Source organism: Aspergillus aculeatinus (assembly GCF_003184765.1).
Source record: "Aspergillus aculeatinus CBS 121060 unplaced genomic scaffold BO66scaffold_25, whole genome shotgun sequence".
Lineage (NCBI taxonomy): Eukaryota > Fungi > Ascomycota > Eurotiomycetes > Eurotiales > Aspergillaceae > Aspergillus > Aspergillus aculeatinus.
The window spans coordinates 144,690-168,484 of NW_020291494.1; the positions used below are offsets into that span (position 1 = coordinate 144,690).

Sequence of the window (23,795 nt, forward strand, 5' to 3'; positions counted from 1 at the left end):
GATGAACTATTTCCAAAGTCACTGTGCTAGAGATGGAACAATCGGTGGAATCGGAGCTCCCCCACTTGTCGGGAGTGGCCGCGTGTGCAATCCTCCTGTTGCGGGCATGGCATGCTATCTGTAGCAACATGCCCTATCAGCGTTGTCGATGCCTTGATTGCTGACGAGGCCTCGATTGACTATCGCATAGCGCAGTCTTAGCCATCGACATGAGTAGGCGAAGGAGGAACGACTGTTAGCAGGATCGGGAGAAAAGTATGCTTGCCAGCAGCGGCTGGACCCGACGGGCGGGTGGAACCGCCTGCCGCACTCCTCCATCTGGGCGCTTCGATCCGAATGCCCACCGCCGCAACCAGAGATACTGTCTTTTCTCATGAGGCCATGTTATCATAATCTTGCGGGTCTGCTCGGCAAAGACACTCCCCGAATGATTATATATGCTGTCCAACCCTCTTCTGAGTTTCCTTTGGATCTGTTCAGCATGAGCTAGCTCCGCCACAGCTCCTCGCCACGTGTGGTTAAGCGGTGCGAGATCCTTTCTTATAGAGTTGTACTGTACCTTGGATCCGTCTTGACAAAGGTCCCCCTCCCTTCAACACCCCACTTGCTTATCTTGCTTGTCTTCCTTGTCTTCGCCTCTTTCTCAACTTCCGACGAAGCTGATGTCGGCCGGGTCGGACAGGCAAACCTCCACGAACTTATGGTAGTGCACAAGATCCTCACATCCTTGGGCAAGATGGGTCAACTCCATGATTCCTCGAGTGGCTCGGATGTCCCCTTCCCGCAGCGTCCTGTAATCATCCTGGGTGCTGGAATCATCGGTTGTGCCACGGCGAGACTGCTCTTGCAAAATGGTTTCCGGGTGGTGTTGGTGGCAGAATATCTCCCCGGCGATCAAAGCATATGGTATGCATCCGCCTGGGCGGGTGCAGCATGGCACGCAGCAGGGGGCATCAGTCCCGAATATCGATATATCCAAGCCGTCACTCACCGCCATTTGCTTCGAATGGCTCAGGAAGAACCTGACTCGGGCGTTTGCATCGTCGACTCATATGAATACCTCGAACAACCTCCTTCCGAGAACTCATCAGCTTGGGGCAAAACTGTGCTCTCCAAGGTAGGATAGATATCGCTTAGCATGCCCCAGCAATTGGTTTCGCTAACCCCGCGCCAGTGGCGTGACCTGCAACCAGGAGAATATCCTTCCGAGTTTAGCTGTGGCTGGCGCTATGAGACTCTTGTGACCGATCCGACGATCCACATGCCCTATCTGGGTAAGAGAATCACCGAGCTGGGAGGCCAGTTCATCCGCAAGCGAGTCGAGTCTCTTGAGGAACTGCATCATATGTTTCCCGAGTCCAGCATTTTCATCAATGCCAGCGGGATCGGAAGCCAGACCCTCAAGGATGTGCGGGACGATCGGTGCTTCCCTGAAAGAGGCCAAAACGTCTTCTACAAGACGGACAACTGCCGGACCATGTACTTCCGGAACGGGCAGGAATACACCTATGTCATCCCCCGCCCAATGTCGCACGGTGTGGTCCTTGGCGGCGTGAAACAAGCAGACAGCCTGTAAGCATGGTTTGAAGTTGGGTCGGCGGAACTAGGATGCTGACTCTTTGCAGGTCGCCCGAGGTCGATATGGAGATCGCTCGAGATGAGATTGCGCGGGCGCATCGACTCGCGCCGGACATTGTCCCGGAGTCGCCCTCCGAGGAGGCTCTCAGCTATATTGTCGGAATCCGACCGTCGCGACGAGGGGGCTTCCGCTTGGATTCTGAGCGGCATGGAAATCGGGTGGTTTTGTCTGCCTATGGCTTCGCGGGTGGTGGCTATGCCTTCTCGTACGGCATTGCTGATGCGCTGGTTAAAATGGTAGAAAGTGCCGAGAAGGATCAAGTCTTACTTGGATGATCATCGTCTTATCGGCAGATGATTGTCAATGCCCGCACCGTTTGCTAGTTAGCGCGATATGTTGTTCTTTTAAGACCCAGAATTGATTGCAGTGTGGAGTGCACCGGATGGCACCACTGAGACAAAGCAATCAAAACGATTCACCTCCTGAAGAAAAACTTGGATGAGGAGCGACACTGTAATGGTGGCTATGGACAGAATGTCTTACGTCTCTCAGATTGTCATTATCTCGATTATATTGACTCAATTCTGCATAGAATCATGTAGAAAGGTAAGCACGGAATTTTTTTCACTCCTCAACACTGCGCCTCTTGTGTTCTGTGTAGTGTGTACCTAGTACTGGGTAGTTGGCGTGATAGCCCGCACTAGACCAGGTTCCTTTTGGCCCCCTTAATCGGATTTGATATCAGACAGAGACTCTAGGCCCAAACGAGTATCAATCTTCCGGACCGTCCGTGGAGCGGGCGGGCTAATCACCTCCACAATTCCCATCCATTCCACCCATTCCATCCATTCCAATTATTCCAATCCACACTCTGCCGTTCTAGGGCTGACGGGCCGGTCGGGGCTGGGAGGCAATGCAAATGGCGCAAACGCGTCAGCATGTAACAAACAAGCAGTTATGCATCACGTGCCCACCAGGCGGCAGCTAACTTACTTAGTACAACCACCGACCTATTCACTGCGGGTATTCCACCTGGACTCCCTCCCTCCCCTTCCCGCCCTGTCATCCAATGCATCCACTCAATTCCTCCTCCTTCTTTTCAATTTCAATAATCCACCCCCCCCCCCCTCTCTTCTCCCTGTCTTTGAATCTCATCTCCCTTTCTTTCTCTTCATCATCATTATCATCATCATCATCTTCTTCTTCTTCTTCTTTTCTCTATCCCCATTCTTATTTCTCTTTCTTATCCACTTCTCCCACCTCTTTGAGGCCAGCTTCGACTCATGACACCCTCCGTGTCACCACACCCTTTCTAATCCTCCCACTCTCGTCCACACAAAACCCCCCACAATTCCCTAAAATCCATTTCCTAACATCATAGGAGTTTTTCAGCATGCGGTGGCGGCTGCCTGGCGCCCAGTCGACCCTTCCTTCCAGTGTCGCACTTCTCCTGCTTCCAGTTCTTGTTACTCCGCAGCAGTGGCAACAACAACGACATCCTCAACAGCAATATGACCTTCCTTCCACCGTTTCCGTCCTGCAACAATCCCACGGACCCCCAGCGGGAAACAATCCTTCATACGTCTCGGATGTGAAGTCCAACGATGTGAGCGCCCTTGCAACCATGGCTCTGGCGGGCTCTAGCCGCGCCGTTCGAGCCCCTCCTGCCCAAGTCAGCAGCAGCTCTTCCGCTGGTCTGGCTCCGCAGCTTCACGCGCGGTCTTTGCAGGACTGGAAGGTTGAGGACTTTGTCCTTCTGGCGACCGTCGACGGTTCCATTCACGCTCGTGACCGCAAAACCGGTGCGGCTCGCTGGGCCTTGGAAGTCCCTAGCAGTCCTACCGTCGAAAGTATCTACCACCGATCCAACCGCTCGAGCTTCGATCGGCAACAACCGGAGGATGATTTTATCTGGATAGTGGAGCCGAGTCAGGGCGGTAGCCTCTACATCTACAGTCCTGGCCCGGATGCAGGATTACAAAAACTCGGGTTGACGGTGAAGGAACTTGTCGATGAGACACCTTATTCTGGGGATGACCCCGCCGTTACGTACACGGCACGGAAGGAGACGACTCTGTATACCATCGATGCACGATCGGGGACTATTCTCCGGGTGTTCAGCTCCCGCGGCCCTGTCTCATCGGGCCAGGAATGTCGAAAGGTCGATGGTCTGGATAGGGATGCAGAGGAGTGCGAGACTCCTTCTGGCACCTTGGTGCTCGGTCGCATAGATTACACGGTAGCGATACAAAACACAGAGACGGGAGATCCCATTTGCACGCTAAAATACTCTGAGTGGGCGGCCAACAATCGTGACATTGACCTCCAGAGTCAATATGTGAACACAATGGACCAAAGCTTCATCTACAGCATGCATGATGGCGTGGTCTTGGGATTCGACCATTCTGAGATGGATCGCCCACGCTACACTCAACGTTTCTCGAGCCCCGTCATCCGGGTCTTCGACGTGGCTCGCCCGGTTGGCAGTGACTCGCCTGATCAGCCCACGCCGCTAGTCCTTCTCTCGCAACCTTCACAACCCCCTGATCCTGACTATGGATCGATCGATGATCGCGATTCACGCGTCTTTATCGATTGCACAGAGGCTGGTGGCTGGTATGCGATGTCAGAGGAGAGTTACCCCCTCGTGACCGGGAGAGCCAAGATGGCACAATGTTACAAGAAAGACTATCTCCGTCATGGGCAGCCGTTGACGAGTTTGACCACAAGTCAACAGCAGGATGCCTTAGCCGGAGTACACTCCCTCCATGCCCCTCGTGTCATTCGCCGCCACATCCCAAGCATCTCGGGGCCTTCGTCCGCAGACTTCTCCAATGATACCCCTCCTCGAGGGGTCGTCCAAAGTTCGTCCGAACTAGCCTTGCCGCCTGCTCTTCGACACAGTACCATCATCCGTAAGGGCTGGGATAATGTAGTCGACATCTTCGTCACGCTTCTATTGCTGTTCTTCGGCACCTTCATCTGGTTCAATTCGCATCATATCCAGGAACTGGCCAAACAGAAGTTGGACTTGAAAAACATCATTGTGTCATACGGGCAGCCATCACTGTCGACGCCGTCGACCCCAGTCATCGATGGTCCTCATATCAAGCGAGAGGTTGACGAAACCCGGTCAGCACCAGAGGTCATGGTTGACGTGAGCGTTTCTGAGGAGCAACAGTCCGCCGGTGATATGACCCCCAAGCCTAAGAAAACCGTCAACACCCTGGCGCCTGATACGACTCCTCGAGTTCGCATTCGAGAGCCATCTCAAGGACCCGACGCTGATGATGACGTGGACGACTTCAACCTTCAGGAATCTGAAAAGGGCGACGGAGAGAAGCCGAAGAAGAAAGCTCGCCGTGGACGCCGTGGCGGGAAGAATCACAGACGTGGCAAAAAGCCCACTGAAGGCGAGTCCAATGAGCAGGCAGATCGCGTCGTGGAAGAAGTGAACAACCTCCAACCCCAGTCACGCCTGGAACCTGACATTCAACTGACTCGGACTGTGTCGAACGAGATTGTTCAAGTGGGTGGTGTACTCCAGATTGGGCGTCTCAAAGTCTTCACCGAGGTGGTGCTAGGACATGGAAGCCACGGCACTGTCGTTTACCGCGGGTCATTTGATGGCCGAGACGTAGCTGTGAAGCGCATGTTGGTCGAATTCTACGACATTGCATCGCACGAAGTCAGCCTGCTGCAGGAGAGTGATGACCACGGGAATGTCATTCGGTATTACTGTCGGGAACAGGCTGCTGGGTTTCTCTACATTGCGCTGGAGCTCTGCCCAGCCTCGCTGCAGGACGTTGTCGAACGTCCGGGCGACTTTCCCCAGTTGGTTCAAGGTGGCATGGACATGCCCGACGTTTTGCGCCAGATCATTGCGGGTGTCCGGTACCTTCATTCTCTCAAGATTGTTCATCGGGATTTGAAACCGCAAAACATCTTGGTCGCGATGCCTCGCGGTCGCACGGGCTTGAGCTCGCTGCGGCTGCTTATCTCTGATTTTGGCTTGTGTAAGAAATTGGAAGATAACCAAAGCTCATTCCGCGCGACTACGGCACATGCGGCAGGTACCTCTGGCTGGCGAGCGCCGGAGCTGTTGATGGATGAGGACATGACCCCGGCCATGATGAGCACCGAGTCTCAGCACACCGAATCTTCCGAGCCCGCTGTAGTCGATCCTCAAACGAACCGTCGAGCGACTCGGGCTATCGACATCTTCTCCTTGGGCTGCGTCTTCTATTATGTGCTGACCAGGGGCTGCCATCCGTTCGACAAGAATGGAAAATTCATGCGGGAGGCCAATATTGTCAAAGGCAATCACAATCTGGATGAGCTTCAGCGGTTAGGGGAATATGCCTTCGAGGCAGAAGACCTGATCCAATCGATGTTAGCCCTGGACCCACGCAAACGGTAAGTCACACCACTTGATTCTTTCTCCACTGCTAGCAAGTCTAATCCGGTTCCAGACCCGACGCGAGCGCCGTTCTGACTCATCCGTTCTTCTGGCCTCCCTCCGACCGCCTCAGCTTCCTGTGCGACGTCTCGGATCATTTCGAGTTCGAGCCACGTGACCCTCCGTCGGATGCCCTTCTTTGTTTGGAGTCCGTTGCCTCGCGTGTGATGGGTCCAGACATGGACTTCCTTCGCTTGTTACCCCGCGATTTCAAGGAAAACCTCGGCAAGCAGCGTAAATACACTGGATCCAAGGTTCTCGATCTTCTGCGGGCCCTGCGCAACAAGCGCAACCACTACAACGACATGCCTGAACACCTCAAGGCGCACATTGGTGGGCTACCGGAAGGCTATCTAAACTTCTGGACTGTGCGATTCCCCAGTCTACTGATGAGCTGCCACTCGGTTATTGTGGAGCTGAAGTTGACTCGCATTGACCGGTTCAAGCGTTACTTCACCCCTGTGGAGTAGAAGTGCAGCTTTGTGCATATGGAGACGAAAGCTTCGGGTACATATTTCGGAAATAGTTGACTAAAAGCATTTGGAATATATTTCTCGTGATTTGGACAGTTTTGATCACTTACGGCGCGTTGCAACGCCTTTTGTGGGAGCGCGTTGGACCCCGTAAACTGTTTGCATCGAGTTTTTGTCGAAGAAATTGCTATTGTAGTAGTGCAGATTGGGAAGAAAGCTGACTCCCGCCAGATTGCTGTCCCATGCCAAAGAGAGCGGCGGATATGAGTCATTCTATTGATTGAGAAGCACGCGGCTGAGAGGCGGGACTGCTCGCGTGAGACCAAGCACTTTCACATGCCATTCCTCCGGTGCTCCGCAGGCCTCACAGCTCCGCTGGACAGTATACTCCGTCACGGGTACAGCCGAAAAGGGTGGCATGCATCGGAGGACATTCATCTCCGGGTCTGCCCCTGCCGCACCCCGCAGTTTCGGGTAGACCAGCTGTACAGTACATACCCAGGTGGCGATTGTCAGAATCATGTGACTTTCGCTGCAAATATGTCCCCTCCAAGGTATCTATAGATACCTAGTATGCCTATCCCAGCGTGCAATCCCGCGCTAGGAGGTCGTCGTTCCTCTCTACCGCCAGACTGAGGGCGGTCTCGCCTTGATAGATTCGATTCGGACATTGCGGTCGGCCCCGGCCTGAAGCGCCTTGCAGGCGGTGGAATAGAGGTCGTTCTGAACCCCGTATAGCAAGGCGGCGGTTGCATCACGCCGGTATAGACACGGCACCAGTGATTTATAGACTCGACGACTGACTTGAAGTAGTGCTGCGAGGTCGGTTTGCGTTTCAATATAGGATTCCACCTGCAGAAGTAGCTCGTTAGGAAGAGTGTTCAGAGACATTGTGCTTTGAGCAAGACGAGCATAGTATATGTCTGAGGGGCATTTGCATGTCTGGCATGAGGGGACTGACTTGCAATCGCAAGAGGGTTCCTGAGTGGACGAACTGACGAGCGTGTACTGTAGCCACGCTAACATAAGATCGAATTGATAACAGTGTGTGGTCTGTTGTTTGCGCTGAAAAGACCATCTATGGCCCAGCAACGGCAGAATGTCACCAGTTGTCGTTACCGCCTTATCGTTGTTACCGCCTTATCGTTGAATCCACTGCGCCCCACCGATTTCATTGGCTGCTGTCTTTGTCTTCACTACCCGCTTGCCAAGCAAATCTGATCTGAGTCCATCTCAAGTCATAATTGAACGTCCCTCCTTTACTTCTAGTAGTTGTTTGCGCCTCGAGGGACTCCCGTGTGTATTGAGAATGAGTATCTTGTCACACAATGTGAAAGACAAGCATGTGTCAGAGGGAAAGTGCTACTGAGCGAGGAGACTAACAGATTCGAAATGGTACTTTTGAGCTTGTTTAGACGTGTCTGCACCGAAGACTATACGATGAAATATGTTTTCTACTAGTATTTGACTAACATTGTTGTCAGGCGGGTTCCGATGGAGGGTTTAATTTGTGATTCATGACAAACTAAGCAAGTAACTTGGTGGATCTCATCAAACAATGTCGTGGACTTCGTGGGATCACGGAAGGAAGCTCCTTGAATACCCGACAATGCTTTTCGTGGCCGTCGAATATGCAGGCTGTCGAAGTCGATCTGGACGAGTCAGAGGATCTGGCTGGGTGTGGCCGGCGAGAGGCAGTCGGGACCGAGGTTAATTGTTCGTATTGATGCCTGCAACTTTGGGCTGCAGTACGGGTATGGTATGGTAAGCTGATCCTCCGCCCGCCTTTCCCCCCTGTAAGCACATGCATCGACGTCATGGACTCGCTCGTATACTTCCTCTTCCTCTTCTTCTCTTCTCTCTTACTCTCTGCCAGCATCAAATTGAAACAGGCACCTCCCAGAGCACGACAACTAGAGCCGGTTGTGGCATTGTTCAATGCTCTTTCTAAGTCATTATTGATCTCCTCTACCATGCCAGAGAACAAAACCACGCTGTCCGACCCAAATGTGCCAAGGACCATCCATCGCCGCGGCGTGGCGACCGAATTATGATTGCCCCGGAAATGCCTCAGGCCCGGGGGAAGGTGGAGGGTCTCTCCCCTTAGACCGAGGATCTTCAGCAGAACGTGATCCTCTCTCCCGAACCTCATCCACCAACCACTCAGCTTGCTCCTTGGCTCCGACCATGACTTGTGAATCTGGGACACGGTTAACCTAATTCCTGTCCATCCTGTCCACCTCTCCAGTTCCCCCAGTTTTCGAGACATGCCGGGTGCGTCTGCTCGACCACCCTTTTTGTCCCGCTGATCCGAACGTTTACCGACCACTGGCCCAAAGTCAATGACTCTGACGCACCGACGATGGCGCGTGTGCATCTGCTGCTCCTGCTCCTGGGCCTTAAATATCGACCCTTTGGCTCGTGATTGTGAGGATCAGTACTTTAACCCTTCTCTTACCCTCCATCTCCTCGTTGCCTCTTTTCCCTCCGGACTCTCCACTCCAATTTGACTTTCGTTCTTCTTGCTTGTCTTACTTTCCCTGGTCACGGTTCTTTATAGATCAGTAGACTGGCTATACTGCATACACTGCCTCGGCTTGCTTTCTGATTCCCTCCTGTTGCCCTCGCACCACCCCTCCCGTCTCACACATCATGGGTCTACACGAAGACGAAGACCAGAAGTATCTGGAAGAAGTCCAAGCCGTCAACGCTTGGTGGAAGGATTCCCGATGGAGACATACCAAGCGCCCTTTCACTGCTGAGCAGATTGTGGCGAAGCGCGGAAACCTGAAGATTGACTACCCATCCAATGTGCAAGCCAAGAAGCTCTGGAAGATCTTGGAGAGCAACTTTGAGGTTAGTCCAGACCTTCGGAGGGGTGGGAAATGAAATGAAGCTGAAGCTAACCATTCTCCTCGTGCTTGCAGAAAAAAGTGGCCAGTTTCACATATGGCTGTCTCGACCCCACGATGGTCACCCAGATGGCCAAATACCTCGACACTGTCTACGTATCGGGCTGGCAGAGCTCTTCCACTGCCTCTTCCACCGACGAGCCCTCCCCGGACTTGGCGGATTATCCTATGGTAGGTTTGGGACATATGGAAAGGGCTCGTTCCCGTGCTGACATGAGGTACTAGAACACTGTCCCCAATAAGGTCAACCACCTCTTCATGGCCCAATTGTTCCACGACCGGAAACAACGCGAGGAGCGCATCACCACCCCCAAGGACCAGCGCCATAAGGTGGCTAACATCGACTACCTGCGGCCTATCATTGCGGACGCTGATACTGGCCACGGTGGGTTGACTGCGGTGATGAAGCTGACCAAGCTGTTCGTTGAACGGGGCGCGGCTGGTATCCACATTGAGGACCAGGCTCCAGGCACCAAGAAGTGTGGCCACATGGCCGGTAAGGTGTTGGTGCCTATTAGCGAGCACATCAACCGCCTGGTTGCCATTCGTGCGCAGGCCGATATTATGGGTACGTCAGCCTTTCGTCGCAGAGTTACGAACTTGACTAACGGCGAGCAATGCAGGCACGGATCTCCTGGCCATTGCCCGAACCGACTCCGAGGCCGCCACCCTCATCACATCCACCATTGACTACCGGGACCACGGCTTCATCATTGGCTCCACCAACCCCAAGCTGCAGCCGCTCAACGACCTGATGGTCGCTGCCGAGCAAGCGGGCAAGTCGGGCAATGATCTGCAGGCGATTGAGGACCAATGGACCGCTCAAGCTGGCTTGAAGCTGTTCGACGAGGCCGTCCTCGACGCCATCCACCAGGGCTCGCACAGCAACAAGCAAGCCGTGGCGGCGGACTACCTGCGCAAGGTCAAGGGCAAGAGCAACAGCGAGGCCCGCGCCCTCGCCAAGAGCATCACCGGCGTCGACATCCACTGGGACTGGGACGCGCCGCGGACCCGCGAGGGCTTTTACCGGTACAAGGGCGGGACCCAGTGTGCGGTCAACCGGGCGGTGGCTTACGCCCCGTTCGCGGATCTCATCTGGATGGAGAGCAAGCTTCCGGACTACGCGCAGGCGAAGGAGTTCGCCGACGGGGTGCACGCCGTGTGGCCCGAGCAGAAGTACGTTGTCCTTTGCCAACACTTCTTTTCTTGTTGATCAAGCTGTGCTAACATGCGCCCGCAGACTCGCATACAACCTCTCCCCCTCATTCAACTGGAAGAAGGCGATGCCCCGCGACGAGCAGGAGACCTACATCAAGCGCCTGGGGGCCCTGGGATACTGCTGGCAGTTCATCACCCTGGCCGGGCTGCACACCACGGCGCTGATCACGGACCAGTTCGCCAAGGCCTACGCCCAGCAGGGCATGCGCGCGTACGGCGAGCTGGTGCAGGAGCCCGAGATCGAGCAGGGCGTCGACGTGGTGACGCATCAGAAGTGGAGCGGGGCCAACTATATCGATAATATGCTGAAGATGGTGACGGGCGGTATCAGCAGCACCGCGGCGATGGGCAAGGGCGTGACGGAGGATCAGTTCAAGCATTGAGGGGGTGTAGATGTGTAATGGCTGGTGAGATTGAGTCTTACCACCCTTGTAGATACCTTCTGGCAGTTCAATAGTTTCAAGCTTTTATATATTTCGGTCGGGGATCTTCTGTGTAGTCTCGATCTGTCACTTGAATTTGAGTTAATCTCAAGAATACAGTGTAACAGAATGATTACACCTTCATCAAGAACGTAAACCATTTTGAATGCGACGCTATGAATTCTGTCATCAAACAAGTGTTTAAACACGATCCCCATAATCCAGACCCCTCATCACGTGCACCCAGCTCAAAACCCCGCTGACTCATCCCAAGCGGGCCATCACCACCATCATCACCACATCGTCTCCAAATATCACCTCGAGACCCCTCCCCTCTTGAACAAACCACCACCAACAATCCCCCCATATCCAGCACACGGGGAGCCTGACCAACACCACTCCAAAATGGCCACCCCCTTGACCGCGACCCCGTCCCGCACGGCGACCCTCCTCAGCAACCTCACCACCGTCTCCCTCCGCATCACCACCGCCGCCACCTCCACCTCCAGCCAACCCAAAGAACCGCGCCTGGTCGCCGTCTCCAAACTCAAACCGGCCTCCGACATCCTCGCCCTGCACACGGCCCCGCCCACCGGCGCCGGCCACCTGCACTTCGGCGAGAACTACCAGCAAGAGCTGCTCGAGAAGTCGCGGCTCCTGCCGGGGACCATCCGGTGGCACTTCATCGGCGGCCTGCAGTCGAACAAATGCGTGGCGCTGGCGCGGGAGGTCCGCGGCTTGTGGGCCGTCGAGAGCGTGGACAGCAAGAAGAAGGCCGCGCTGCTGAACCGGGGGTGGGGCGAGCGCGCCCCCGCGCTGCGGCGCGAGGACCACGCGGCCCGGCTGCGCGTCTTCGTGCAGGTCAACACCTCCGGCGAGGCGGAGAAATCCGGCGTCGCGCCGGGCGGCGACGCGCTCGAGCTGTGTCGCTTCATCCGCGAGGAGTGTCCGGGCCTCCGGCTGGCGGGCGTGATGACTATCGGGGCGATTGCGAGGAGTCGGGCGGTGAAGGAGGGGGAGGAGAATGCGGATTTTCTGGCGTTGAGGGCGGTTAGGGATGAGGTTGTGCGGGGGTTGGGGTTGGCGGGGGAGGAGGAGCGGTTGGAGTTGAGTATGGGCATGAGTGAGGATTTTGAGGGCGCGATTCGGTTGGGGAGTGATGAGGTGAGGGTCGGGACGGGGATCTTTGGGGAGAGGCCGCCGAGGGAGGAGGCGAGGGTTGTTTAGGGGTTTTTCGGGGGGGATGTGTATGATAGACGGTTCGGGGGGATGGGGTGTAGATGTGGGTTTTGAAGATGGGATGGTCATGATTGCTGGTTTCGGCTGTAATATGTACTCTATGGTTACACTACATGATGTGGTATCAAAAGTTTAGACTATCGTCTATCGCTGGCTGGCGCTTCTAATTTATGCTGCGCTGCGCTAATCGACCATGAGATCCACCCCCACGCCCCGCAGCGCGTCTACCACCCAGCTGGGGTAGTTCGACTTCTCACCATATAGATTGGCGAAGAACTCGCGCAGGAACGTCGGGAACCGATCCTCGAGGATAGCCTGCCGAGCGGATCCCATCAACGACAGCAGGTAATGCACATTGTGCATGGTGAGACTGGTACCGTTAGTATCCCTGTTTCAATTGTCAGAGACAAGCAACCTACAGATGAGCCCCCACGGTTTCTTTGGCCGTCAGGTGGTGGATATATGCACGCGTGATCCCGAGTCCGCCCTGATCCCGGGGCCGGCAGATGCTGCATGTACAGCCTTCTTGCACCGGCCGGAAATCCTCCGCGTATGACCGATGACGCAGATTCAATGTGCCGCTGGGGACGACCGCGTTGCCGAAGCGCTGGTCCATGTTAGTTACTGTTGATTCAACGCAGACAGGAGACCTACCGCAGTTCGTGTAGGCCAGACACAATCGAACATGTCTGCGCCGAGAGCGACACCAACAATCAAATCCTCCGGATAGCCCTATCAACTGTCAGTCGTCACGGTAGTCACGGATTAGAATCACCGCTGCCTACCACTCCCATGACATAGCGCGGCTTCTTCTCGGGAAGCAAGCCCGTGCAAGTGTCCACCCTGTACTCATCAGCTTTCGCCTCTCTTTTGGCGGTCAAACACATACACCTTGCAAAAGTCCTCCTTGGCCTCTCCGCCGGAAAGACCCCCAATGGCAATGCCCGGTGTATCTCGAGCGACCATCGCCTCACAGCATTGTTTGCGAAGCTCCAGATCCAACCCACCCTGGATGATACAGAACAGATTTTGTCTCTCTGGGTATTTGTGCGCGTCGATGCACCGGTCCAGCCATCTGACCGAGCGCTCCATCGCTTCGTGGATACGGGCGTGATCTGGGGATGTGGTGGCGATGACGTCGTCTAATTGCATGATGATGTCGGAGCCGATGGAGTTTTGTAGGGAGATCGAGTGTTCGGGAGTGAGGAGCCTGGTCCTGTCAGATATGCACCGGTTTTGTAAGTGGGGACCACGCACATCGGAGTGCCGTCATGGGGACTGAGGAAGCGGACGCCTTCTTCGGTGACTTGAGCGAGTTTGAGGAGGGACACCATCTGGAAACTAGAGGCTTCTTGTCAGCACCAGTCCATCGATCTTGTGGTGTGTGCTCACCCTCCGCTGTCCGTGAGGATATTTCGATCCCACCCCTGCAACTTGTGCGCACCACCGATCGCATCGAGAACCGCTTGGCCCGGCTTGAGGCCAAGATGGTAGGTGTTGTTCAGGCAGAGTTGGCAGCCGGTCTGGCGGAGTTGATCGTACGTCAAGCCCTTCAGGGAGGCTTGGGTCGCGACGGGCATGAAGATGGGGAGAGGGACGTCGCCATGGGGGAGGTGGAGCGTGCTCGCGCGTGCTTTCGTTGTCTATAAGAGATATGAGATAAGCATGAAGCCAGTCCATCGCATTCATCGCCGAGAGACAGGGCCGAGTACTGACGGAGCACTTGGCGTGTAGATCAAAGGTCAATGCAGAGGGCATTGGTTTGCGCGGGGGCGCCGATGTCGAGGTCGACATGGCTACGATGCGAGCCCCGCTCGGGATTATGCAAAGAGGATCGCGGGACAGAAACGGCGCTGGAGCCCTGAAGACAGATAAGACGCTGTGTTTACTGGGGCGAACTCTGGCGTATGTCATCAAGAGGTTTATTGCGACGAGAGAGAGTGTCAGCGATGCTTCAGCGATTCGTCGGGGAAGATTATCGCAATCGGCGGAATACATTTTGCCTGATTTGTGCGGTTTGCTTTGTTTGCTTCTGCGCCTTCCCCGCATTGTCGCCGTGCGGAGAATCCCTTCTCTTCCCCTTCCTTCACCATTCACATCTTATCCGAAACAGCACTCGTTCTCGCATCATTATCACCGGTCATTACAGTCATATCTACCCAAGTATCATCCTTCTCATTACGCCAACAATGCTCACTGGAACCACCGAATCATTGAGGCCCCTGTTAGACCGATACAGCATCGGATAAACATACGCAGGAAGCGACCAAGCCAGGAAGCATCCAACCCAGAGAAAGCCAACAATGCGCTCTCCCCGCAACGCCAATCGACTACGAGAAGAGCCGCGCAGACCGACATAAACACGGACTGCCAAATCCTCTCCCATGAGGCCGAATGCCTGGGTACAGAAAAACTGCACCGCCCCGGAGGTAGAGAACGACAGCCCCATCGACACATCGATGAGAAAGTGCATCAGAGCCGAAGTCCCAAATACTATCAGAATCTGCGCATATCGGTGCGCAAGCGTCTTTGGCGATAGGCCAAGAACATCCTCCGCCACAAATCGGGCAATCGCGCGGAATTTGTGTGTGTTGGACTGGTGCCAGACGCGACTAGATCCTGAATCAGTTGTTCGCCCACTGTGACCGTGGAGACATGGGGTATCTTACCTCCAGAGTCGTCGAAGGCTATAGGCCTCCGATAGGGATCCGTAGAAGGGAGGCCAGTCTTGTGGCTCGCCCCACCGCATGAACACGCTGACAAATGCGAAGAGATTATAGAATCCACCCTGACTGCACACTAGGCCGACGCCTGAAGCAGCCGCGGAGAATACGCGAATGAGTATCTCTTCCAGAGTGACTTCCGACAAGCGACGGAAGAACGGCACTCGGGACGCGACTAGAAAACGAGATCCCACCTCCGGATCGCTCATTGACCCGAGCACATCGAGGCCGATATAGCCGAGGATCATGAAATTGAAGGCTCCGCGGAGGAATAACTCTCTGTCTTGATAACGTGGCTGGGGGATGTTGCGCGCTTGCTCAGGGGTCCCAATGCATCGCGCGTTGAAACATGCCCAGATGCCGTATCGTAGCCGGGCCGCCCAGGTCGAGCCCGACATTCCTCGGGAGCCCCTGCGCTTTGATTCCGTGGGCTTGTTGACACGACTGGGCCCAGGGAATTCCCAACGCGTCAGCAGACCAACGTCGGCAAAGTGAAACAGCAGCATAACAGAGTAACCGCCTGCTAGAAGCGCCCAGGGTGTGCGCACGAAGTATTCGAGCGTCGTTGAGAGGCAATGGCTTACACATAGTGACAGAAGCGCAAGTGCCCCGGGCCGTAGGGCTGATTGAGCCGGGGTGAAGCCGAGTGTAGATACCACTACGACGGTCTCGAGGACCATCGACAAGATAGGATTGAGAAACATCCTGGTGCTGAAGTGAAGTTGTCACGAGGTGTCCGAGGAGTAGGAGGGGTGGGCCGGTGAAAGATGACAGGTCATACATGGGCGGGCCAACGTTTCCTTTATAGCGAGAAACTGGAACACACTTTCACGAGGCTGAGCAAATGGCACCCCTGAAACAGGCTGAGTCGCTACAACAAAGTCGAATATCCATTTGATGTGGGCTGCTTTAGTGCTTACGTGCTCCACTCACTACCGGCTCTGCTCTACGCACCAGAGCATTAGTTTAGTCCCACACCAGCTGCTGAACTTGAGAGTGAAAATAGTGACCGACATCTGACTCCCTTGCTGAGTTACATGCGGTGTCAGGAGCATCCGAGGAATTACAGAAGCCACTAGCCTATACGATTGAGTCAACAGGGCAGGAGTCATCGTTGGCTCATCACTACATTGAGTACAGGACTGCTGACCTTTCGTGTCAACTTCAAATCTTCTAGGTGCGGCTCTTGCAGCTAGATCTTCTCGACCTGGCACACATCCTGGAGCTTGCTCAGTAGCGACTGACTGTTCTTGCAGACCTCGGCCGTCTGCTGCAGCTCAAAAGTCTTCCGGATGCAGCACCCGGTTAGGTCGCTGGAACGCGCTCATCCTTTCATTCACCTCACAAAAGATTCCCAGTGCGCGATGACTTTGTCCTAGAAGCAAATTTGCCAGGATGAATATCATGTAAAAGTATGAGGCATCAATGGCCTCTCCTGACTCGTAGTCTGCTACTGGACCGAGCCTGCCCGGAAAGAGAACATCGACCATTGGCAATGGTTCCACAAGGGTGTGAGCTCCCCGAGAAATGTATAACGGTGGATGAACTCGTCTACAAGCGCTGCAAGGCCTTTCGCTGAGGTAGGTTCTATCAAACCTGGTGGTCTATGGTCAGTGCCCCGATTATTACGTACTTCATGACTACTTACGAGGCGCAACAGATCGATTATACATACCGTTCCACGAATGCGTGACAAAACCTCCGACAAATGGGTCCTTTCTCACCTTGCACTCAAGCAACACCTCACTTAGATTTGCTGAGGCAGGCGAAACAGTGCCCCCAAAAGTCTCGAATTCACGCTTATGAACACCGTAAGTGGCGACTTGGAAGAGCACCCTTCGGGCCCAGCTATAGGGGGGAACCGTATGTGCCGCATTCCTTTTCCAATCGCTGCTAGCAGCACGATTGCACAACCAAGCAGCCCCGGAAAGATCTCCCAGTAAGATGCGATACATTGCTTGCAAGTAAACCTCAACCGCTAACAGTGACCTTCCAAGGTTGAGACGTTCCGAGCCTCGGAACATGCCCTTCACCCGATCCAGCAACCTTGTTTCGTCCCCATGACAGAATCGGCAACCCGGATCGTACATGCGGCTGATAGGGAGCGATGGCTCCGTTGTCCAAAGCATGTTCCGTGCCATTGCTTGCTCGACATTTCTGTCAATGCTGGACATCAATAATCCATATGCAGTTGCCTGGGATCCGGCCTGGAAAGAAGCGAGAAAAGAGTCCGCAGCTGGTATCGTCCCGTGTGGTGAAGATCTTATTTTGTCTCTCGCTACACGTCCGGCATTGCTGACAAGGATGGCTTCAGGAAGTGGATCTCTCTCAAAGCACCCAGGCAGGAGGCTTGACGCGTCTTTCAATTGCCTATAGGCGCTCTCGAAAAAGCCGTGCTCCATATAAATCAATCCAAGATTCTTTCGAGTCCAGAAGGTCAAGATGTGGGGTTGTTGCAACGACGCCAGACTTTCTGCCAGGGCGCGTTCATACAAATGAGTAGCCGCCACGTCATCCCGGACGAGCCAGAAGACTCGGCCCAGATAGAAGCACAACCTGGCCAGTGTCACTTCATCGGGTGTCTCGGTGTAAGACTCGGAGAGCATCTCGACGCATGTCCGGGCGTAATAAACATAGCTACTCCGGAGGACAAATTCCCGATCGGTCATACTCGCAAAAAAGTTCGCAATCATGGTCAAGACAAGAAGAGAGACGTTGTCCCGAGCCGGCTCCAAACACGTGGCTTTGAGCCATTCCAACTGCATCTGCGCGATTGTCAGCTCCGGTCAAACAGACGTCCTTAGAACTGATGTCCTACAGGGTGCATTATCAGTCTGGTATCGACCCGCTGCAGCAGGGCGACTTCCACCAGAGAATCGATGGCAACCTCACGACGATGGGCTCTGCTCAGGAGAGAAGAAAGGTCCTGCGGTAAGAGGGTGTCGGGGTAGTCATGGACCAAATAGCTTTCCAGCGAGCTTTCCAGTGGGTACGTGTTTGCAGGCCGTTGTAAGAAATCGTCGCTGACACCCCCGGGGCCGATCAAAGCGAGGTTTCTGAGCAGCGTTTGCGCATTCGAGGATAGTCTCTGGTAAGACATTCGGAAGGTCGAAAGTATGGGGAGTACATTGGGGCCCGCTACGCGAGATGCCAACAGCACAGGCTTCATGTCTTCTTCCTTGTACAGTTCCATATACTTCTGAATCGACTTCTTCGTGGTTCGGATGTAGCAACCTGCCTGCTCAATAGCTCAGGGGAGATATTTGAACACCTCGACCAGCTTGTGTGCTGCTTGCTCTGAAACCGGCGTAGGTGGTATCAGTTTCTTCAAAAAGTTCTCCGCTTCGGTGGCGCTCATAATTGGGAATCCGAGTGCTGGAGCATCCTTGACATTTCCGAGTGTGGTGACCCTTCCTGTGAGCAGAATGCGCCCTCGTACAGGAGACGGTATCATGTTCATCTGCAAATAGATCAGCGTCCCACTATCGTCCATGTTGTCAATGATCATTATGCAATTATCTCGATGTGCGTGACAATGTCGGCTCAGCAAGTCATCCTAGTTGGTGGTCATGATTCTGGCTCCGCCGTCGGATAGCTCGCGGATGGCATCGAGAAGTCGATTGGGACGGTCATCCACCCACTTGTCATAAAGCTTGGCGAATCGAGTATCCAGCCATTCGACCAGCTTTCCGCGGTCAATGAGCTTGGCTTTGAGAAAAGCAGCTGCCCGTAGTAGCGTGCCGATTGAGGCAGGGGCGCCGCCCTGGACCCGTTGGAGGATTCTGGTATACATGTGTCATATTCATCGAAGAATAGGTCATGATTCTCCATGACATAGAGGAGGCCATCAAGGAGAAGCCCCGCCCAGCTCAGTCCGCTTAGGGTCTTCTGTTTGTCGGTCTCGCTGAAGCTGGTAGTGAGTTCACTCGCTTGAACGGCACCGATTGAAGCCCCCGCGCCGACCAGGATCGTCAGATGTCCTTTTGTGTCTGGCCCATGTGGCAATGCAGACCGGATCTTGTCCACGTACATTGTGTGGGAGTTGTCCAGTCGGCGGTTCCAGCTGGGACTGCAGACTGGCGAAATTCATCCAGGAGCGATGCCATGGCTCCCGTCTCCTCTTCTGAATTTGTACTTGTTGTGATATGCTGCTACTCTAGATCGAGGTGCGATGGTGGTGCCCCCCAACAAATGGTGTGATTTACTGTGTATTACCATGGCAGAGGTTCTGGTAGGGCAGTCCCGGGAAACTTCAATTTATGTGGCCCCTCTGCACGGCTGCTGGGCATACCATCATTGTCATTTCGTCAACGGCGCCATGTAGCCATGTCTTTGGCTATCTTGCACTTATGGACAAGCTTTCAACACGATCGCAATGGCGTCCGAATACGATAAGGACCTGAACTAGACTCTGTCTCCGGAGTCGTATTAACGGCCAGTGGCTGAGGGCTGGAAAGGATAATTGGAGCCCGACGATTTAAATCAATGGCTATGTCTATACATTTACCATGGTCAACGAACGTCGACGTCGCTCGGGGCCTGAAAAGCACCGACCTCACTGTTGGACTTTGAATTGAAGACGAGATGCGCGATGCCACAGACTGCAGCCAAATTCCGTTTGCATCGTACTGCCTGGAACACGAATGGCTGTACCACCGAATTTCATGGAGTAGGTTTAGGGCTCGGGGATGGACCAAAGGGCTCCCACTCCGCTGCCCCGCATCTAGCCCTGGACTCACTCCGATCAATTCATCTCACTTTTGACATGTCGAGAATCCCAACCTGACTGCCACTACATTGAGAGTATAAGTATGGAGGCAACAAGAAATTCTGTTGATAATTCTTCTTGGAGAATTGCACAGGCGTGGTGTGTATGTGCTGGTGACGGAATTCTGTCCACGGTGTCGGCGGAATTGTCATCATCTGGTCTTCCGTCAGACAGCAACCCTCCGCCAACTGACGTTAATTGGGGCTGAAGAGTTGAAGGCAAAATGGCTGCTATTTCGTGGCCACTGCATATAGTTGGAAGTAATTATCCCGTGAGGCAACTGAACGGCATGTTAACGGCGACTAAGCAGTATTGGTGTCTATTCTACACGAGTTTAGCATGTTTTGAAAGACTGTATGAGCAGAACTGCTTCTTGTTAGCCTGAGTGCCTACCAATTTGTATGGGGTTCTTCGGCTGACGATGTCAATAAAACCATATGTCGGACATAAGATGTTGGAGAGATTCAATGGGAAAGTATATTCCACTATCAATTCTACCTATATATTCTTTTTCGGGTGTTGAAACTTCTATTGTACTGCTCTCAAGCAACCAAAGAGCTTTTGCATCCCACAACAAATGAAGCTTTACCAATTACCGGCGGAAGCCGGATCATGTTCAACACTATTACGAGCTGAGACTTGGTGCATCTTGAGCTGCCCGTATTAATGACGTTTATATGTTTCTAGACTTCTTACTTTCACTAAGATAACTAGAAGGGATTTCGGGCTTCTATAGTTCAAAGCAACAGGTCAGCCTCTTGGGACCACTGTGGTTCTCGCAATCTAATTGCCAATATTTTGTCGTGGCTGTCTATCATCTCTGCTGAAAAGGAAATGTTAGGCAAGGTGATTTGTTAAGGGGGCTGTACCGAAGCTGGGGACAAGATTTGCTCCATAGACCTATTGCAAACATAGTGAATTAGCACTTGATCCAGAGAAATCAAGTCTATTTTTCTTCAATACCAATTAGTGCAAAAGTTTTACAAGCCACCAATAGAATATCAATACAAAGCTTCATCCATCCACCAATTCTAACTGGATCTTGCAGGAAAGACAGTTGTACGGAAACTTGGTTCGGTTCCTTCAACGTTGTATTTCTCCACTTTAACTGGTTCGATCGCTCTTCTACCGCAGAATACCGAATCTTATCATCCTGCTCGTTCCAACACTATTTCCATTATCATATTGGGAGTTATGGAGCATAGATAGTATATGGAGTATTCAACCTCGAAAGTAGTATCAATGGCTTCTTTAATCAGGGAATACACGAGGCTCCCGACTGATTCACCACAGATTGAAGTTCCGGGATGATCAACGAGTGTAAAATGTTCAGAAAGTAACGAGAATAGCCGGGTGGAAGTTACCTGGTCTATTTATTCAAAACAGGCTATTGCATTCCAAGTACTAGCACTCGACTCCATCTGATTTGACCTAAATCCAACACGCATGACTGGTGTCAGTTAAAACAATGCGTTCAGAGCAGTATAGATAAGTGCAGGCACCTTGTAAGACATGGGTAGAATTTAAGATATCGTTGTCACGTGGGGTGTACTTTCCTCCCTACTGATAATATTACGCTACTCCCCACTGCTAGATTGTGCAGTTGTAGAACAGAAGATGATAAACGTGCTAGAGGGCGAACATGGAACGGATCACGGATCGAGAGAAATCTTGGAACGCGCACGGAGGATATCTTGGCGGGATACTAAACCCTGAGTGGTTTAGTCTCCGCAAAGGTTAGTTTGCACATGCCATGGATCGACAGGGGCATCCTGGATTTGGAGCAAGGTACGTACCGCAGTTTTGTATGAAGTCGGCATCGTCTTGATCAACATCCAGCCTTAATCTAAATCGATTCATTCGGCTATCTCAATCACTTTAGCGACTTCTCTCGAGAAATCTCTGCGCATATTCAATTCGGTTCACTGTGAACTCCGAGGTTCGGGTCGATCTACGCTTAAACGCTTCAAGTTGACATATGGGGGTGTGGAGCTCGCGATGGCTGGAAAGTTGAAATGGCCATGGGATCATTCGCTGCAGTTCTCCCATGTCGTCAACGCAGACCCACATTGGATATTCTTCAAATGTTCCTTTTCAGCCAGTGCGACAACGGTGCGACGACATACTGCTCATATGGTGGGGTTCGTGGGGACAAGTTGACGGACAACCTTTCCAGGTGGTCTTCACCTAATTAATATTAATCTAACCTTGGAGGTTAGTGTCTCACTAACCCCAGAAGTATACAGCCAGACCGGCATCTCCGTCGCGGTCCGAACCACCGCTGCAGCTAGCATATCCCCTCAATCTTCTGTATCCCGAGAGTGACAGCACTACGGCTCGAGCGCTTAAGCATTTACCCATGCGATGAAACCTCGGAATGGGATTTCTTCAGAGGACATGTGGAGTTGAGCAAGGAGGGGGAAAGGGGGAAATTCGCAGGATCTACATGCCGGCCCCACCGCCCGCTAAAGTCGGAGTACGGAGTGCAACCATATCAGATTCGTCATCAGCAATGAGGAAAGAGGATATAAAACCACCCAGGTGCCAGGCATATCCATACACCCACAGCATCTCGGGGTGTAACTGTGCTCATCGGTATTCCAGATATTGGCCAACGTTCTTTTCCCTGTCGCTCATTTCCATTACGCTCCTTCGCTGACTTTACTCCTCAAGGTCTCGCAAACATGAGACTCGCCAACGCCTCGGTCCTGGCGATGCTGCCCGCCTCGGGCCTCGCTGCCTGCGGGACTGCCTACTCGGGCAGTCAGATCGACGGCACGCTCCTCCACTCCGTCGTGCTTGACATGGGCACCGACGCTGCCAACGTCACCGCCACCCAGTACGACCAGTACTTCAAGCAAGGAAGCGCCCTCCAGGGCGTCAAGGCTGTCATCGAAGACAGCCAATTCTACATCAACTTGTGGGCCATTCCGGGCACCGAGTCCGCCTTCAACAAAGTTAGCCAATGCCTGAGCGACGGCTATCTGGTGAACCAAGTGCCCTGGCTGTATTACGACACGACCACCGCGACGTGGTGGGGCGGCTACGAGGCTGAGACCGAGGCCAGCAGTTACGAGGCTGCCGCCCTGTCGGTCGTCACCAACATCGTCGCCGGTCTCGAGGTGCGCTTCTGGGATACCAACGGCGATGGCTACACCGACCTCATCGACGCCGACTACCTGGAGGGCGTCACCGTCGACACCATCACTCAGAACGCCAACGGCACCTACTCGGTCTACCGCGGGAATATCGACGTCGCCAACAAGACGCCCTGGGAGGGCACCATTTTCGACGCCGACCTTTTCAGCGGTGCCGGCCCGGCTATCCCCGCCAGCAACTTCGATACCAGTATCCAGCCTGGCGACGTCGCGCTGTTCTGGTACGGCAACCAGGGCTGGGCCATGAAGCGCGCTCAGGACGTGGTCGGTCTCTTTATCGACGGCGCTGATCATACCTTCTACGACGTCGGGGGCGTGACCTACGGGGACGCCATGCGCTTTTCCCGGGACAATTTGCCCATCTCCAACCGGCCCGGCGAGTTCACCGGCGCGCAAAAGTTCTTCAAGCTCACCAATGACTCGGCCGCCGGGCTCAACGTCAGTCTCTGGCTGGTCCCCGTCACCAACACCACCAACCGCGGCGGCCCCGTCGGCATGACGAGCGATGGCAACTCGCGCGACTTCCTCACCAGGGCCGTCGCCCAGGCCCAGGCCCAGTTGAACAACGTGACTATCAGCACCAGCGGCTCCGACGTCCCGTCCACCCAGGAGTGGGTCAACCAGGCCAACTACACCCAGCTCCACGACGCCATCGCCAGGGCCAACTTGGCGCTTTCCCTGGCCAACAGCTCGTCCTTCCTGCTTGACTACCAAAGCTACGTGCTGTACCTCACCCTCGATGGCACCAGCAATGACATTGGCGCTGCCTTCGCCGACTTCACCTTCACTGGCTTCGAGAACGCCGAGAAGCTCGGCTCGGCCTGAGCCCGTCATTGCTGTGCCC

The 23,795-nt window shown here is 53.9% G+C and overlaps 8 protein-coding genes across 8 annotated transcripts; 5 read left to right on the top strand and 3 right to left on the bottom strand.

The window, feature by feature from the left end:
• Positions 1–736: 736 nt before the first annotated feature.
• On the top strand, positions 737–1,914 carry BO66DRAFT_401632 (FAD-dependent oxidoreductase; the record flags this gene model as incomplete). The annotated part of the gene is made up of 3 exons (XM_025648769.1): positions 737–1,117; positions 1,175–1,572; positions 1,626–1,914. 3 exons carry the CDS (start codon positions 737–739, stop codon positions 1,912–1,914), a joined length of 1,068 nt encoding a protein of 355 aa, XP_025503757.1.
• Positions 1,915–2,832: 918 nt separating this feature from the next.
• Positions 2,833–6,769, top strand: ireA (bifunctional endoribonuclease/protein kinase IRE1). Its single transcript, XM_025653713.1, has 2 exons — positions 2,833–5,995; positions 6,052–6,769. Exons 1-2 carry the CDS (start codon positions 2,973–2,975, stop codon positions 6,506–6,508), a joined length of 3,480 nt encoding a protein of 1,159 aa, XP_025503758.1. The 5' UTR covers positions 2,833–2,972; the 3' UTR covers positions 6,509–6,769.
• A 2,394-nt stretch (positions 6,770–9,163) lies between these two features.
• Positions 9,164–11,024, top strand: BO66DRAFT_438640 (isocitrate lyase 1; the record flags this gene model as incomplete). The annotated part of the gene is made up of 5 exons (XM_025651075.1): positions 9,164–9,367; positions 9,439–9,594; positions 9,649–9,991; positions 10,047–10,599; positions 10,664–11,024. 5 exons carry the CDS (start codon positions 9,164–9,166, stop codon positions 11,022–11,024), a joined length of 1,617 nt encoding a protein of 538 aa, XP_025503759.1.
• Positions 11,025–11,363: 339 nt separating this feature from the next.
• Positions 11,364–12,290, top strand: BO66DRAFT_374586 (YggS family pyridoxal phosphate enzyme; the record flags this gene model as incomplete). Its single annotated transcript, XM_025645604.1, has 1 exon — positions 11,364–12,290. Exon 1 carries the CDS (start codon positions 11,469–11,471, stop codon positions 12,288–12,290), a length of 822 nt encoding a protein of 273 aa, XP_025503760.1. The 5' UTR covers positions 11,364–11,468.
• A 105-nt stretch (positions 12,291–12,395) lies between these two features.
• BO66DRAFT_392066 (tRNA-ribosyltransferase family protein) lies at positions 12,396–14,216 on the bottom strand. Its single transcript, XM_025647413.1, has 8 exons — positions 14,019–14,216; positions 13,695–13,945; positions 13,560–13,643; positions 13,192–13,512; positions 13,088–13,145; positions 12,957–13,034; positions 12,722–12,909; positions 12,396–12,672 (listed from the first exon to the last, which is right to left on the bottom strand). Exons 1-8 carry the CDS (start codon positions 14,094–14,096, stop codon positions 12,486–12,488), a joined length of 1,245 nt encoding a protein of 414 aa, XP_025503761.1. The 5' UTR covers positions 14,097–14,216; the 3' UTR covers positions 12,396–12,485.
• A 234-nt stretch (positions 14,217–14,450) lies between these two features.
• On the bottom strand, positions 14,451–16,020 carry BO66DRAFT_350111 (wax synthase family protein). Its single transcript, XM_025644708.1, has 2 exons — positions 14,972–16,020; positions 14,451–14,914 (listed from the first exon to the last, which is right to left on the bottom strand). Exons 1-2 carry the CDS (start codon positions 15,727–15,729, stop codon positions 14,458–14,460), a joined length of 1,215 nt encoding a protein of 404 aa, XP_025503762.1. The 5' UTR covers positions 15,730–16,020; the 3' UTR covers positions 14,451–14,457.
• Positions 16,021–16,217: 197 nt separating this feature from the next.
• BO66DRAFT_438643 (uncharacterized protein) lies at positions 16,218–18,518 on the bottom strand (the record flags this gene model as incomplete). The annotated part of the gene is made up of 4 exons (XM_025651076.1): positions 16,218–16,338; positions 17,363–17,790; positions 17,844–18,236; positions 18,297–18,518. The coding sequence occupies 4 exons, from the start codon at positions 18,516–18,518 to the stop codon at positions 16,218–16,220; spliced, it is 1,164 nt and encodes a 387-aa protein (XP_025503763.1).
• A 3,959-nt stretch (positions 18,519–22,477) lies between these two features.
• BO66DRAFT_451831 (uncharacterized protein) lies at positions 22,478–23,776 on the top strand (the record flags this gene model as incomplete). Its single annotated transcript, XM_025651887.1, has 1 exon — positions 22,478–23,776. The coding sequence occupies one exon, from the start codon at positions 22,478–22,480 to the stop codon at positions 23,774–23,776; it is 1,299 nt and encodes a 432-aa protein (XP_025503764.1).
• Positions 23,777–23,795: the final 19 nt, after the last annotated feature.

What these genes read in the sequence shown, in the direction of transcription:
- ireA (XM_025653713.1), top strand. Translation starts at nt 2,973, where the DNA reads ATGCGGTGGCGGCTGCCTGGCGCCCAGTCGACCCTTCCTTCCAGTGTC. An exon ending in GCCCTGGACCCACGCAAACG is followed by an intron (nt 5,996 to 6,051) that starts GTAAGTCACACC and finishes ATCCGGTTCCAG; the next exon opens with ACCCGACGCGAGCGCCGTTC.
- BO66DRAFT_392066 (XM_025647413.1), bottom strand. Translation starts at nt 14,096, where the DNA reads ATGTCGACCTCGACATCGGCGCCCCCGCGCAAACCAATGCCCTCTGCA. An exon ending in ATCCTCACGGACAGCGGAGG is followed by an intron (nt 13,644 to 13,694) that starts GTGAGCACACAC and finishes AGAAGCCTCTAG; the next exon opens with TTTCCAGATGGTGTCCCTCC. An exon ending in GAAACCGTGGGGGCTCATCT is followed by an intron (nt 12,673 to 12,721) that starts GTAGGTTGCTTG and finishes TAACGGTACCAG; the next exon opens with TCTCACCATGCACAATGTGC.
- BO66DRAFT_350111 (XM_025644708.1), bottom strand. Translation starts at nt 15,729, where the DNA reads ATGTTTCTCAATCCTATCTTGTCGATGGTCCTCGAGACCGTCGTAGTG. An exon ending in AGCCTTCGACGACTCTGGAG is followed by an intron (nt 14,915 to 14,971) that starts GTAAGATACCCC and finishes TTCAGGATCTAG; the next exon opens with TCGCGTCTGGCACCAGTCCA.